Source organism: Microtus oregoni, unplaced genomic scaffold (genome assembly GCF_018167655.1).
Source record: "Microtus oregoni isolate MIOR12 unplaced genomic scaffold, Mior012 000026F_ref0000081, whole genome shotgun sequence".
Taxonomy (NCBI): domain Eukaryota; kingdom Metazoa; phylum Chordata; class Mammalia; order Rodentia; family Cricetidae; genus Microtus; species Microtus oregoni.
This window is the reverse complement of record NW_024543085.1, coordinates 19,279,162-19,296,313: the sequence shown is the minus strand read 5'-3', so window position 1 is coordinate 19,296,313 and position 17,152 is coordinate 19,279,162. Positions and strand designations below refer to the sequence as shown.

Sequence of the window (17,152 nt, the reverse complement as noted above, 5' to 3'; positions counted from 1 at the left end):
TTTGTCATTATACTGTTGTGGAAGTAATTTTTGTAGGTAAAATATATGCTTGGCAAGATTGGTCATAATTAATATAATGTACCTGCTGATTCTGTATTTCATAGTCTCCTTTTACCAGTACTTGTCTAGTAGTGTCTGTCGTATGTCTGCTGGATTACTCTTCCCCTTAGAATCACATTGAGGGGCTCAAGGTCTCGTGTAGACAACTTTAAGTAGGATTGTAGCCATTGGATATCTCCTAATAACTCTGAAAGTCATTCAAAGTTTGTAAGCTATCTTCCAAGCTGCCAGTTTTACAGATCCCTGGATGGGTGGAGCTAGAGCTGTGCCCTCTGCAGGTCTGCCATTCTGCTGGGAACTCCAGGTCTGGGTGGGTCCCACTGGAGGCCAGCAGAGGCTGGCAAACTTAACTGCAGCCCAGGCTTGGCTGGCTGGACGCTTAGGCAGGTGGAACCACACTGTTTGCACTATTCCTGTTTTCCTTTCTTAAATCTTGTATCAGTCTCCATTTTACAGATTTCTTTTTAATCAAAATATTAGAATTCCTACATCTTCTCTTCTGCTAAAGGCTATTGACCCACCCATACAGTCTCCTTGGCTCATGGGCCATGTAGCTTCTAGCCATTCCCCACCATCCAACCAGCTCCAGGTGCCAGCCACAGGAGGCACAGCCCTCCAAAATTTCCTGTCTCCTGCATTTTCCTGCCTACACACAGCATGGTGCAGATTGGAATCAGCTGGGGCAGTGGGACCCAGGCAACCCCCAAGGGACCAGGATGGCATAGTCACTCACTCCCTTACCTGCTGAGCAGCAGTGGCAGCTACAGCAGCTGCTTGTAAGCTTAGGAGGATATGCTAGATGCAAGACATGTGGACAGTCCCACCCCATTGTGGTGGCCACAGGCTTGGTCTGCCAGGAGGGACTGCAAGCTTTCTTTTCTCCAAGCTTAAAGCAGACATGCAAGGCCTTGATGCTTTTCCTTGCCCAAGCCCAGGAGCAGACCAATATCTGTGGTGGCTCTGCCACTAGTGTTGGGAGGGAGGGAGAAGTTTAAACTATTTGCAAACTCTTAAAAATTTCTATACTTTTCACTGCTGCACCCCAGTTCTCCTGGCTTTAAAAAACATACCCCAAGTAAATGTACACACAACTGAATACTATTTCCTTATCCCATATCTATAATTATACCCAATTTTTACTCTTGACATCACTGCCTTTCCACATTTTTTATTTATTTGAGTGCTCACCTTTTACTTCTACACCTGTGATACCTTATTCATCTATGGTATGCACCACGTTCTCTACCTGTACTGGCCACACATCTGGGCAACATCTGTCAGGGTCCCACATTGGGGCAACATCTATTGTGAGCCCTACATTGAGGGTCATCTATCAGGATCCGGCACTGATGGACTCATGTGTTCCAGGGTAGGAGCGTGTGGATTAGAAATGTTATACAGATAAAAAGACACAAAAGAAAAGGAGACAGATATAAAATAGAGTCAGGAGGGCAATTCAGTGAGTACTGAATTTACTGGTTTATTTTTCATATGCTTTGTATACTCCAATCAAAAACAGGGAGAAGGCAAGACTTCTTTACCATGATACAAACAAGGAATAAACAAAATAATTACCACTTCAGTACCTGAAACATCAAGTAACTACATCCTGAGTTAAGTAGTCTGTCATTTAGCCAGGACCTATAGTGACCATACACCAGGCCCAGCATCCTGTAGATAGCCACACCCTGGGTCAAATTTCCTGTTATAACTTTGAAGGGGCAAGAATATGCCCGAACTTTCTCACCTTTAGTCAAGGTGAAAGGGAACCCCATCCATGCGCATTGACAACCAAATACCTCTGACCTCTGTATCTTGAAGTAATTTGAGTTAACAGCTACATAGGTTGTTTATTGACTTCAATTGTATTTCTATTGGAGACAAAACTATTGGTCTCCAAACCTTCTTTTACTCAGTAGTTACCTGGAACTACCAAATATATGTATGGAAGTTGGCTATTTCTTTTTTTAACCATTTGAATGAGAATGAGGTAGGTGGGGAGTCAGATGAGAGAATTATAAACAACGTAAATTTAGTTCTTCTAATTCCACGTCTGGGAAGTTCAGAGTCAGTAGTTCTCAACCTTTGTGTCAAAGCCTCTTTGGAGGTGGAATGACCCTTTCACAGGGGCCATCCAAGACCACCAGAAAACACAGATATTTATATTATAATTCATAACAGTAGCAAAACTACAGTTTTGAAGTAGCAATGAAAATAAATTTTCTGGTTGGGGGGTCACCACAGCATGAGGAACTGTATGAAAGGGTCACAGCATTAGGAAGGTGGAGAACCACTGCTCTAAGTCAAAGTGCCAGAGGATGTTGTGTTCACTGAATGACTCTTGCTTCTTAGGCCATTGTTTTTTAGCACTGTGTTCTCAGGCAGCAGAGGAATGAGATGGAACTATAGAGTCTCCTTTCCAGGCCCCTGGTAACAAATGCTGGGACTCCACTTGTGTGTGTGCATCCTTGACCTTCAGGATGTAGGTTATCTCAGCTTTCTCAGGACTACATACTGCCTCTCTCGAGTTTTCAACAGTTTCCAGAGATTTGTGACTCCTTTCATATGTTATCATGTATTGTATTATACTTGGGTTATGCATTTTGAGCCATGGCAGAACATTTTGTGCCCAGGCTGGATTGCTGAACGCATAGATATTAGTGACCCTGCCTAATTACAGATGGTTTTGATTTTGTTTTTTAGGTTTTTCTAAAGAGTGACCGGGTGGCCAGAATGGTTCAGAGTGGAGGGTGTTCTGCTAATGATTTCAGAGAGGTGTTTAAGAAGAACATAGAGAAACGTGTACGCAGCTTGCCGGAAATAGATGGCCTGAGCAAAGAGACGGTGCTGAGCTCGTGGATAGCCAAGTATGATGCCATATACAGGGGAGAAGAAGACTTGTGTAAGCAGCCAAACAGGATGACCCTGAGTGCCGTGTCTGAGCTTATTTTGAGCAAGGAGCAGCTCTATGAAATGTTCCAGCAGATCCTGGGTATTAAGAAACTGGAACACCAGCTCCTTTATAACGCCTGCCAGGTAAGTGCTATGATGCCTGTCCTTGCCATGTCTGATGCATGGAAGGAGCATTTTTTTTTATCACCCTATGAATAAGTGTTTTTCATTCTACAATCAATTCTCTTGAATAGCTGAGTGAGACTGAATTTTAATAAATCAAAGAGTGATATTTGAAAGAGGTTTTGGAAGAAGTTGGGTGGAGGGAGAATGTCAGTATCATTAACCAGTCAGGATTGGTCCCATGTGCCCTATTTAAGGACATCACGTTTGTGGCTATTAGGCATATTCAGGGTGGGACCTGAATAGAAAAATGACAATCATATTCAGCCACAACAATGTCTTTAATGTATAATGAGCCAGTGTTCCTCAGTGCAAAATAATTTGTCATTAAAGTATGATGCTAGTTTTCAGAGTGTTATCAAAGTAATTGAAATTTCAAATTTTTTCTTAACTTCAGCCGGGAAGAAATGAATTGAGGATGATTGTTAAACTGGCTAATTTAAAGCAATGACAGCTAATAATATGTTTTCTCTTAAGTTGTTATTCAGGTCATGCATATGAAAATTGAATAAAATCTCATATGGTTTTCATTTTTAGACTGATTTGTCTAATGATATATTCCTTAGGTATTTGCATTTTTGCTTTTTTGGGTGTATGTATTAATTTACTCAGCCCTAATGTACAATTCAAATTACCAAAATTCTATCATTTTAAAATTCATTAAGGATTATACTTCTATATTGTACACATAATTGTTTTAATCTTTCTGCAAGTTTGTTTCTCTTAATTTCTGTATTCTTTCATCTTCCTTACTCTTCATCACTAATTTGTGAATAATTTAGATTAATAAACTAAGAATTCATTAATAATTAGCATGTCACCTTAACCCTACAAACAATTTGTGTGCTCACTGTCATTGCTTTCACCGTGTCATTAAAGCCAGGTGGTGTTTTGATAGTGGAGGATGACAGCAAATCACGAGCTTATGTATTAACACATGGATACAGCTAAGACATTGCTTCCCATACTGTCCGTAGTGGTCCTTTTGTAAAGTTAATGTTGATGAGCAACACTAAGTAATAAAATTGAGATTCAGTCATTCAGTAGCTATTTAGTGAGAATTTATCAAAAGACTCACAAAGTTAAAAAAAAAAAAAAAGCTGAACCAACTGCTTCCCTGTTCCAAATGCAGTGGGGTGGTAGAACCTCCCAAATAGTTAGCTACACATTCCAATTTATATTGCCTTTAAAATACCTTCCCACATATTATAGGTTTATGGTTATTAACGCAGAATCTTTTGTCTTCTTTTTAAAACTGTTCTTGCATATGAGGTTTGGACCTTATAATTTCTCTCTCCTGTGACTTGCAGCACACCATACTTCCCATTCAACTCACTGATATAATGGTGGGTTTGTATTTGCATTCAGTTCTATCAGAATTTGCCTCATGTAGGACCTGTGCTGTCTTCTTGTAGAATTACATTCTTTATCGTGATGTTCTTGTTGTTTCTCTAAAGCCTTCTTTGTCTTACCCTAACGGAGCCAGCTGGAGCTTCCCTATGATTAGAGGTAGCATGGTGGATATTTTCCCTTGTGTTGACTTTTAACATGATTTTTATTTTTAACATGTAATTGGGTCTTGAGGGTTTATTTGTTTTGTTTACACCCACTCAGATAGTTTTGACTTTCAATGCCTGTGTTTAGACCACTCATAATTAAAGTGATTACTATAGTTGACTTAAATAGTACAATCTGTTACTTTTTTCTTGCTGCTTTCCTTTGTCCCTATATCATTTTGTCTTTAATACTTTCTATGCTTTCATTTTATATCTTCTTTTGATATAGCACACATTCCATTTTTAAGTATATTTTCTAGGTTTCATAAGTTATATATTGTAGATCATAAAATCGCCTAATTCCTTTTAAGTCCAGTTCAGCTTTCCTACAATTCAGTGTTCTTCCTCCTTTCTTATGCTGTATTGGTATAATTCATCTTGACTTTGATATGCCATAGTCAATCAACATGTTATGACAATCGTTTTAAACAGTTAACTTTTCTGATATGAGGATGGCATTATTCATTACTGTTTAAGTGCTTTTTTTTATTACACTAGCACTGTCTGTTGAGTTTTAAACATTTTTCTTTGAGAGACTAGAGGCATATTAATAGTCGTAATTAAATCCCCTTGTTTGACAGTTGTTTCTGGTTGAGATATTTGATTTGTTCTTTCTGAGTTTTTTATACATCTCTTTATATACATCTTTAATTATTCTAGAAAGTGAGGTATATTGTATCAGATGATAGGATCTGAGCTAATAAGGCTGTTGTGTAAGAATTGTGCTAATCTGACCGTAGGTTGAGTTTTGCCTGTTTCTTAGGGCCATACATACAAGAAACTTCAAAATCCCAATATGCTTGTATTTTTGTTTTGTTTTGTTTTTCTTTTCTATAGACTAATTGTATTTAATGATTTCATTTGTAATGTATTCAGTCTCTTCCCCACACTCTTTCACTTCCCTCCTTCTCTAGCAACCCTCGCAATTTCTACTAGTCAACAAAATATGAAAAGTAAAGAGTCAGAAGTCACAGAAAACACTGTGTTTTATTGGAAGGGAATATTCTGGAGAGAGAAATTGCAAATCGGGTTTTGAAGTACATAGACTTGACTGCTTTCCTTCTCTGGTCTTCAGGATGAACACCAATATCTGTCTCTGGTTTTTATTATTTGTGTTATATTTGGCGCCCAATGCTTGGGGTGTGAATTCATGGAAAAGCTGTTTTCCTATTGCTTTTTAGCCACCAGCACAGGCCAAAGGTGCACTTGGGGAGCCCAACAGAGCTGCATGTGGGGCTACAGCCCACCTAGCTAGACTTCTATTCTTTTGTTCACCAAGCCTCTGAGCAATTTTAGGATTTTCCTGTTGTAGCCTCTCTGAACAGTCTTCAGCTGCCACCTAAACTCCAGAGGAGATAAGAAACTAGAGGGACATATTATAAAGAACTCATCTAGAGTGTTCATCATAGCTCTACAGATCATTAGCTATGATTTAACCCAGAATATTAAAAGTACTGTAACTAAGGACAAAGAATAAACTGTCAGCCGAAATTCTAATTTCAGGAGACTATCCAAAATGCAGTGACAGGGATAATACTGGCTATAAAAGATGGGCACTTTTATTATTTATTACTAAATAATTTAATTTTGTATAACTTAAAATGGCAATAAATTGGATCAGTAAGCTTATTTTCTTTAATCAGAAATTAAATGTTTATTAAAGATTTTTTAAAATATGACATAAGGTAAATACAGCATGCTCACATCAGGTAGTAACCATTCATGGAAATAGATAATATGCTCCATGAATTGTGTGAAATGAGCAGAATACAGTGACAGATAAGATCTAGGTATTTGCTATCCTTAATTTTTCAAAGTGTGCCTTTGTAAATGCCACAGTGATGTAATACCTCACTGCATGGGTCCATCCTGCCGAGTCTAAGGAAGGCAGGATAACATATTATCATAAACAAATTTACCAAAATTTAAATTGCCAAAATTCTCTGGGGCAGAGAGACCCACATGCACAGACTGTAGAACAGGAGTTGGGGTTGTGGCTCACAATGACATTCACATAACAAGGTAAAGGTCTTCCGGAGTGTAAAGACGTCAGCAGAAGTACATAACCGGAGCCTGAAGAGTATATGCATAGTACTGTAAATACTCATGGGAATGCTGAGCCTTATGCCTCTATATTTAGGTTTTAAGAGGATTAAGTAACTCAATTTTTATCACTATCTAGATCCTGATCTTTTCTGCCTGAAGCAACCTTATCAATGTTTTATAATCACATTCCATTAACTGAAATAAAATGACTCACCTAGATTTACTCAAAAGTCAAAGCAATGTTAATTAAGAACTTGATCTCTAAATATCCCTCACCCAAATTCCTTGTACTCTGAGAACTTGAAGGGCAGTTAAGAATATCGCAGAACTACCATAGTGATTTTAAAGTGGTAATTGGAAATATTTGTGAACTGTTAAAATTTAATGTTTATGATTCCATTTCTCCAGAAGCTTTCCAAGGATTGAACATTAAGGTTTGGAGATGAATTTGGAGTTTAGATTTAGGCTTACTTAAGTAATAAAGTAACTGCTTTTCTTCCTTGGCTCTTTCCCTATGGAAGGGATGCCCTCCAAAACCCAGAAATCATGAGGCGTTAAATGTTCTGAACACTTCAATTCAAAGCCTGCAAAAGAACATGAATGTAGAAGAAAAATGTTCCCCAAACTAGAACTGACTTTCACTGCCACCACCTTCTTTTTCACTTATTTGCATCCAGTAGCTTATGCTAGAAAGTTATTGTGTTTTCAGAGGAAATAAATGCATGTTTTATGTGGAGTTACATTTGATAACCTTCAAAATAAAGCAATAAATGAGGAAATTATAATTACTTAGGGATACTTGTGTGTATATGTAATTTGAAATGTCAAAAATACTTAAAACATTCAAGTATGATTAAGACCTTGAGAATAAATAAATCTTATTATTTCCCATTTTTAAGATATTATAATTGATGATTGAAATATCTATAAGTACTTATAAATATGTTTAATTCTTTTCTACAGAATTTCCTGATACTGTAAATTAGATGAGTTTGATTTAAGTGAATTTGAAATACTAAAATTGATGATTGAAATAACTATAAATACTTATAAATATGTTTATTTCTTTTTCATGCAATTGCCTGGTACTATAAATTAGATGAGTTCAAGTTAAGTGAATTTGAGTTTCTGGTTAGTAATATTCAGTAAATTTCCCCTCTAAAAATTAGATTTTTTTTTAGCATTGTAAATAAATCAAATTATAGATTTTTATTAGTGTGCATCACTTCACTATACATTTTATTTCTTAATTTGGGCTTATGTATGGCCACACAAAAGGTTATTGCTGTTTGGCTTCGTGGTGTACTCTTATAACACCTACACCAGAGAACCTGAGATATGATCTTGAAATGGAGGTCAGCCTAGGCTGTATAACAAGACTCTCTGCTTGTCTTGTTCTGCTGGTTTTGCTTTTTGTTTGCATGCTTGCTTTGTCTTTTTGGCTAAGTGTGGTGACTCACACCTACAATCCCAGATGAAGCAGGGTGGTTGCAAGCTACTAAGTGATAATTCTCTCATAAAAATGTAAAATAGAGACTATTCATTAATAAAACTCCTCCAAAATGTTGTGTTAATTGTGCTTTTCATTTTAAAATTTTCAGGCCCTCCGGCTTCTGCTTTTGTTTGTTTTGTTTTTCTAGATTAAGCCTGTTGGTGTTAGAAAATGTTTCCAACTTTTCCACTTTTAAAACTGAGAACACATTTACAGACCAATGAGAATTTCTCATAATAGTAGAACACATTTACAGACCAATGAGAATTTCTTATAATAGATGTAGTTTTGTTAATCTACTTGTTACTTTTCTCAACTGCTAATGAGCGTGCTGTTTCAAACATAGTTAGGAATGATGTCTTTATCTTTCATGGTTGATTGTTAATGAAAACATTCAAGTTTCCATTGTAGTTCTGTAGTATGACTTGAGGTATTGTATTTTCAAACCTCCAATTGTGTTTTTTTGTGGTTGTATATGATTGTCTTTTCTAAATGTGTGAAGTATGACATCAGAATTTTGATGGTTATTGTATTCACTCTCTATATAAATTTTAGTAGTATAACCTTTTTCATGATATTTTTTCTGGCAATCCAGAGCAAAAAAGATCTTTCCATCATCTAGTGATTTCTTTTTTTTTTTTTCCTTTTTTTTAATTTATTTATTTATTAAAGATTTCTGTCACTTCCCCGTCACCGCCTCCCATTTCCCTCCCCCTCCCACAATTAAGTCCCCCCCCCAGCCCGAAAAGCAATCAGGGTTCCCTGTCCTGTGGTACCCTAGGGGTCTTTCAGGTTTTTTTTTTAATTAGGCTTAATACTAGGTACTTTTTTGAGCTATTAAAAAGATCATATTTTTAATAATGTCTTCTCTGAGAGTACATTTTTGGTATATATGAAGAGTACTGGGATTTTTTTAAATATCTATTATTATTTTATGTATATAAATTTATACTTACATGCTGAGTACATGTATGTATACCACATATATGCTGCTGCCATAGAGACTAGAGGAAGGGATCGTATGTCCTGGAACTAGAATTATAGGTATTTGTAAGCCACCATATGTTTTCTTGGAACCAAACCCTGGTTCTCTTCAAGAGCAGTACATGCTTTTAACTGCCGAGCCACCTCTGCAGCCCGTAGGCTATTGTTATTTTTTAATGGAGAATTTGTATCTTGCAAAACTAAGATGATACATTTGTATAATACATGACCCAGAATTGGTTATTTCCCTCGAGGTATTTTCATGAGATCAGAAGACAGATATTAGTACAGTTCATCAGTACACTTTTGAGGGTATGTGCCTGTGGACCTAACATGAACACATTAATAACAAGGTCTTAATTTGGTGTCAGATTTACATTCGTGATTTCTTTATGATTCTTCAACTCTACATGCACAATAGCAAAATAAAAGATCTTTTAGAACTAGGAGGTACCCTCAGACCTTTAAGTCCAACAGATTGTACAAGAGGATTTAATGCCTGCTGTTCCTTGGTGATGCTGATGGAAATTGAGTACTGAGGAACTTGCCCTAAGGTCTCATTATAGGACTCTTCCCTATGGCTAGATCTGTCAGTGGATAAGGGAAGTGTGTCCATGAAGGGGAGATGATGAGACAATGAGAATAAGTCAACTTCTACATTGGAGTCTTACTCAGTGTAACAGGTTTTTTTAAAGATTGTTTTAAATCTCACATTTATGTGTATGTGTGTCTACATGAGTGTATGGGTGCCCATAAGGTTCATAAGAGGGTGATCTTCCAGGAGCTGGAGTTACAGGTGGATGTGAGTCTCTCAACTTGGTGCTGGGATGCACACTGAGAACAGTGCCTGTTCTCTATTCCAGAATCACCTCTGTAAAGATTGCTCTTAAAAGATGGCAGTTCCCGAGTTTTAGAAGATGCACATAAATTTAACTCCTGGAAGAAATACCATTGACAAATGCATAAGGGACTAGATGGCTCATGTTATGGTTTGAATATCAAATGCCCTCTACTGGCTCGTGTGTTGAGTGATTGGTACCCCGCTAGTCACACTATTTAAGGAGATTCTAGCAGCTCCAGCACCTCACTGGAGGAATTAGGTCACTGGGGGTATATCCCTAAGAGATGTAGCTCTTAGAAACCTCTGCCTCGCTCTGCTTCCCATCCACCATGAGGAAAAGAATCTCTTCTTCTACAAGGACTAAAAAAGCCGCTATAACTATGAAGCAAATAAATTCTGTTTCTAAATTATTTTCTCTTAGGTATTTGGTCACAGTGTTGAAAATCTAATTATACACAGATTGCCGTAAACTAGAAGGCATGTTGTATGAATTTCTAGATAAATGAGAGATGGGCTTAAAGAGTCAAACAATTTGATGAAAGAGCTTAGGAATTACCTTGTGATAGGAAGCACTGCTGAGGAATATTTTAGTTGGGAAAGGGATAAATAGAGGGATCAAAAGTAAGGATCAGATCAGAACAAGACCAAGCCCGTTAGGGTACCCACTGAATGTTGTAGTTTCTTTCAATTCTATGGAGGTGGTCTCCAGCCTGCCAGCCTTCTGTGTTCTCTCTCAGGATCACTCTATGTATGGTCTGTTATGTTCCACATCATGGCATCTCTAGCCCACTATGGTCTCCACTGCGGCCTAGCCTTCACCTTCACAGTTGTTGTAATATGTGTGGCCCGGCTACATTCCTGGCACCCAGCCGCCCGCACGGCTAGCTTTACCCGAAATAATTACACGGAAACTGTATTCTTTTAAACACTGCCTGGCCCATTAGTTCCAGCCTCTTATTGGCTAGCTCTTACATATTGATCTAACCCATTTCTAATAATCTGTGTAGTCCACAAGGTGGCTTACCAGGGAAGATCTTAACCTGCGTCTGTCTGGAGTGAGAGAATCATGGCGACTCCCTGACTCAGCTTCTTTCTCCCAGCATTCTGTTCTGTCTACTCCGCCTACCTAAGGGTTGGCCTATCAAATGGGCCTAGGCAGTTTCTTTATTAATTAACCAATGAAAGCAACAGATTAGAAAGAAATCACTCCCACGTCACACAGTTTTACATATCATCCTCTCTCTCACCTAAGGGTCTTTGTAGGAAATCTAATTCTGCTAGACATTGTCTAACTTCCAGAGCCTTCCTTTGAAATATCAGTAGATGTCCCCATGGTCTTGTCACACATTCTACATGCCTGGAAATGCAGTGTCAAGTGGATGATACTGAGGTCTGCTGACACCTGAGTTGCTACCAAGCCTCTTTGGGTAGTTACTGGTGTGGCTTTTGAAGGCTTGAGTGGCTGGACTCAAGAATACAATTTCTTAGACTTCCCTGTGTAAACAAGATGTACCAGGGATTTGTCTTCTCAAATGAAAGTTTAAAATGAACAATTTTATGTAATTTTGTGTCCTGGGAATTTGTGATGGATAGGGCCTAGACTTAAAGAAACATTTTTCTAAGTGTCCCACTAGAAAGTAACTCAAAATTTTAAAGGTAACACCAATATCTGTAACGTTGTAGCAAGCTTTCTCTTGGGTCTCCAAGAAGCTCCCAAATCATGACAAGAGACTTCTTATTAGTTATGAATGCTTGGACATAGCTTAGCTGTTGTAACTTTACCTATTTCTGTTCATTTTTGTTTTTGCCTTGGGACATTTTACCTTTCTTTCTTTCTTTCTTTCTTTCTTTCTTTCTTTCTTTCTTTCTTTCTGTATATCCTACGTTTCCTGCTTCTTTTGTGTCTGTCTGTCTGGCCCCATGTGTCTCCCTAATTCTCTTCGTTCCTCAGCCTAGATTATTCTTATTCTCTCTACGCACCAGCCTCTCCTATTCCTCTTCTGCCTAGCTTTTGGCCAGTCAGTTTTTTTTATTACATCAGGTGTCTTGGGCAGGCAAGGTGGAACAAATGCAATACCTCCTTATATAATTAAACAAATGCAGCACAAACAAAAGTAACACATCTCCGCTTAGTTAAAGTAATATTCCACAGCAAAAAACAATGTAACCCATCTTTGCCTAGTTAAAAATAATGTTCTACAATGTAACACTATACTTTCATTGCTCAAAACCTTTTACTCATGCCTTTTCTAGCCATACTGTATATATTTAAATCTACTGCAATACTTTTCTCCCCTTATTGTCTCAGGCCTCTATTTAACTCTCAGAAATTTTAGTAATCAAAAATCAGCTATCCATAACCATGCCACAGTCCAGATGCTACAAGTAAAATTTCCTCCACATGTAATTCATTTTTTACCTTTAAACTCAGCTTCCCATCAAGTTCCAGGACTGCGACAAATGAAGACAGATTCTTTGCCAGAATGTAAAAGAAGTAACTTTTAGTCCAGTATCCAAGAGAGCCCTATTCCTACGAGAAATTCATGGTCGCTTCTGTTTCCAGGAGATTTCTGAGTTCCCTCCAAAGCCATCTGTACAGCTCTGCTTACAGCATTTTGAGCTTCTCTAGCCCAGGACTGTGATTCTTCCAAATTCCTACTATAACCCTTGTCCAAAGACCACACTTCTGGTACAACTTTACTGTAGTGATTGCTTGAGCATCATTACAAAATCCCAAAGCCAAATTCCTGTGAGGAACAATGCAAACCTATGGCCACTTAGGCCTATATACTTTGTTTGATGGAACATCATGGTTGGTTCAGTAGAGTTGCTCATTCCATGGCAGTTTGGAAGCAGAGAGTGTAGAGAGGGCCCTAGACAAAACACCGTCAAGGACTCCATGGCTTCCAGCTAAGTCCCACCTCCAAAAGATTGTGTATCCTCCCAAAGCAGTGTCTCCAACTGGGAGCCAAGTGTTTATAACATGAGGCTGTGGGTGACATTGAAACTTGAAACCAAAACAGAGATCTGTATTTACTTCTCTATTGCATATAAAACTCTTGAACAGCTGGGCCTCCCTAAAGTCTATCCATACATTCTTCTGTTTCTGTGTTCTGGATTCTCTTTCAGAATTCCTGCATATCTGCCTAGATGAAAACAATGAATCACCAACTTTCCTTGGAAGAAACAAAATATGAATGTAAATTCCAATAGTGGTAGGAATTGGTTATGTTTGTCTGTTAGAGCTTTTCTATAAAACGTGGTCTCTGGCTTTTGTTCCAACGTAGTGCTTCCTCTGCTTGAGCATTGTTCCTGCCTTCCATTGTGTGGTCGCAATTATCCAGAAGCAGGACTTCTCACTGGTGGTTCCTGGAATCAGTTTGGTATTACATGTATTAAAATCCAAATATTATTTGTCTATTTGAACATAATACATGAAATTTGATATGCAAATTTATAATTATAATTAGGCATAAGATTTGGAATACAGATTTTGCAGTTATTGAGAGAATTTTAATATTTTAAGCCTTATCTTAAATATTCCTTGCTTTAAACTAGAAAAAAATTATAAATTCTTTTTTTTTGTCCCAGTCTCCTTAGTATAGTACAGTCTGGTTATCACTTTAGTAAGAAAGATCTTATACAATGAATAGATGATTAATTCCTAAATCTTAGTACAAAGTAATTGAAATACTTCTGTTCTTGTTAAAGACTTAAAATGACATCATTTCTTATGTTACTGTGATGTTATAACTCTTCTATAAGCAATTTCAGGTGAATAAGACTTCTCTCTCCATCTCTGAATCATTTGTACAGTTGCTGTGGAGGCATGGTTCCAGAACCCCCTTTGGACATCAGAATATGTGGATGTTCCTTCTATTTCTAAAATAAAATAGTACAGAGTTTGCATGAAACGTCCACAGCCCTACATCTGTAGAACATCTAATTGTCATGTAACACTTAGCTGTATAATACCACATTAATAGTTGCCATGCTTCATCTCCTTACATTTTGGTTTTACCTTGCATGATCCCCACCACTTGGCTATCTTACCTCTCTATTCTTCAACACCAAAGGAAATTCCACTTCCTCTACAAAGGTCTCCCTCCTACTCCCTCCATTTTTTTTTTTGCTAAATGTTGAGAGAGGATAAAAAATATGAGGAATTACAATTTTCTGTCATACTCTGTAAACCTGTCATTTTCTATTGATCTGTGTGTGTGTGAGAGAGAGATGCCTCCTTTACTCTATTTTAACAACCTACACAGGGTAAATGTTATTTTTCCTATTAACCGTATAGTAATATATAATGTGTTTCCTGTTGTATGCATTTACTCATATATCATGAAAAGCAAAGGACAGAAGATATATGTTACACTGACCATAGGACTGTGAAGCAGTTGTGCTAAAACCCATAGCTCAACAGTAATATCAACACCCTTGTCCAACCCATAGCTCAACAGTAATATCAACACCGTTGTCCAACCCATAGCTCAACAGTAATATCAACACCCTTGTCCAACCCATAGCTCAACAGTAATATCAACACCCTTGTCCAACCCATAGCTCAACAGTAATATCAACACCCTTGTCCAACCCATATCACTGTGTGGCCATAGGAAAGTGGCCTAAACCACCTGTGATTCAGGTTTCTTTGACTTTAGGACAGTAATGAGAGCCATTGTATAAGAATGCTCTAAGGCTAACTGAGGTAAATGCTTATAAAAGTTAGAACAGTTAATGATATCAAATAAGTGATGGTTGTTTGTAGTTTTTATTAGTCATGATGGAGTTACAGTTCCTATCTGGATAAGTGAGTTTATGTACATTATTTTATTTAGTGGTAAACTTTCAACCCCAGGATGGTTAATGTGAATATAGATGAAACCATTTTATCAAGAAAATATTATTAGCAAATTGTTGCTTGAAAATGTTAGTTAATTAGTTCTTTACAAAGATGAATTTTTAAAACTTATTAACTTGTACTTTTCATGCATGTGTGAGTGCTTCCTTGTATATATGGGTACCATGTATATACCTGGTGCCTATGGAGACCAAAAGGCATTGGATCTTTTAGAACTGGAGTTACAGGCATTTGTGAGCAGCTTGGTGTGGGTGCTGAGAACTGAACCCAAATTGTCTGGAAGAGAAGCAATTACGTTTAACCCCTGATCCTTCTATCCAGTCCTAAAATATTAAATATTAATATAGATTCTAAAGAAAAACTTTGTGATGTATAAGATTTTACAAAGTTGCATCTGACATTTTAAGGTTATATGTGCATGGCTACGTGCATGTGTACCTATAGAACAGTGTGTATATCCTCCAGGCTACAGAAATCGCATGACTTTAACATTTGAGGTTAAATTTCTTACGCTCCTGCCTTTGAACATTTTGATCCATTATTTAATATAGTTTAATTCGGTTCACATAGGGTAATTATCTATCTAATTAACTCATTCATCTTTTCCCTGTTTTACGTATTCAAAGGAAACTGTGATTTGGGAAATGAATTTTTAAGACTCTTAGAACTGTTCTACAAGAATCTGTGGCAGAACTTCTATTTCTGAGTCAGATTTTTATGCATAATTTAAGAGGTAGATATAAGGGAGTTCTTTTAAAGGTTTGTATCGAGCAGACAGGATGTTATCTGATTCTATCATAGATAACATCATACAGGGAACACATTGCTCTCAAGAGTCAGGGAATAACTTCATTTCCTTATGTTCTTCGGTTGTATGAAATCACAAAAAAATAGTTATTTTGTAGTTGTTAGCGCATTTTTAATCATCAAAAGGCAAGGAGCAGATTTTTAGTTTGTTCTCATGGGGTTGCTTCATGGGAAATGAATCGATGCGAAGAATAAATTAGGATTCAAGAAACTTCCAAATACAAGTGGAATTATTCTCTGTCTTTGCTTTAAAATATAGTTGCTTGAATCCCACTATTAAAGATGGATGTGTTTCATTCCTGTCAGCAGGATGAGATAAAGTGAAAAAAAAAAAGTATGTGCACCACATCTGGCGGAAGAGATCATAAACACCTGAGAAATTCAAGACAGTTGTGAAGAGTAGATCTTTGGATAGTGTATTTACTAAATATTTGGTTCAAATACCTTTCTCAGATGTTTGGAGATTGATAGGGAAAACAAAATAAAGTTGGAAGAAAAGGATTCCCCCAGGAGAAGTGAGCCCTGTGCACATAGTTTGGAAAATGTCTGAATGTTCATGATTGATAAAATTATAGATAAATTTGTGTAGATAACACAACAGTACAATAGGTTAGGGTGGTGGCTTGTTACAAAGAGTTTGAGAGTCTAAATACTGGGCTAAGGTGTTAGGGCATCATACTCTCTTACTTAGTTTTTATTTCATCTATTTCCTTCCTCTTCTAATACCCTGGGACTTTCCCTTCTGCTTCTGAGATTTTAGTATGATCCACTGTAGTAAGATTCATATACCATTATGGAGAACCTTTAAGGAGTTGGTTCTAAAGATCACTCTAGTTTTAATTTGAATTCATGTTAGGGTGACTATAAAGAAAGGACTTTTCTTTGTGCGGACTCCTAGATCTGGAACGTGAGAGATGGAGAAGCCCTGTTCCCTGACTTATGACTCGTCATTGAGAAATAGCTGCAATAGGCCATCTGAACTACAGCAGCTAATAATGAAGACAGAAATACACACCTGAGACAAGGGGGAACTGGGACACTTAGGAACATGATTTAATAAAGTCATCTGGGTAGAGAAATGCTCTGTTTCCATTTGTGATTTAAGTCATGACAGAGAATTAACAGGTGAGGTAAAATAATCTGATAATAATAGATACTTTGATCACTATTTTGATACCATGTTAGAGAATTTATTTGTATAGTGGATATCATCAAGTAGGCAAAGGGTATTCTAAAACTATATGATAAATCCCAAAGCACTCTGTAAACTGATTTTAGAGAAGCATTTTGTTTGCAACAGTTATTTCTGATGGATATATGTAAATAAACAGATTTATAGATAAAAATTATGCAGTATACCATTATGCGTTAACCTCAAGGGAAATACAAAGCTATGTAACAGTATAAATCATAGCCAATTTGTATTT

At 37.1% G+C, this 17,152-nt stretch overlaps 1 protein-coding gene across 13 annotated transcripts in view; it reads left to right on the top strand.

Moving 5' to 3' along the window:
* Cadps2 (calcium dependent secretion activator 2) overlaps window positions 1–17,152 on the top strand; it is a 521,450-nt gene that overhangs the window by 205,010 nt on the left and 299,288 nt on the right. For all 13 annotated transcript variants that reach the window (XM_041675424.1, XM_041675418.1, XM_041675426.1 and 10 more), the window contains exon 3: window positions 2,764–3,096. In XM_041675424.1, the coding sequence (XP_041531358.1) occupies window positions 2,764–3,096 (333 nt within the window). The remainder of the gene's footprint in view (window positions 1–2,763; window positions 3,097–17,152) is intronic.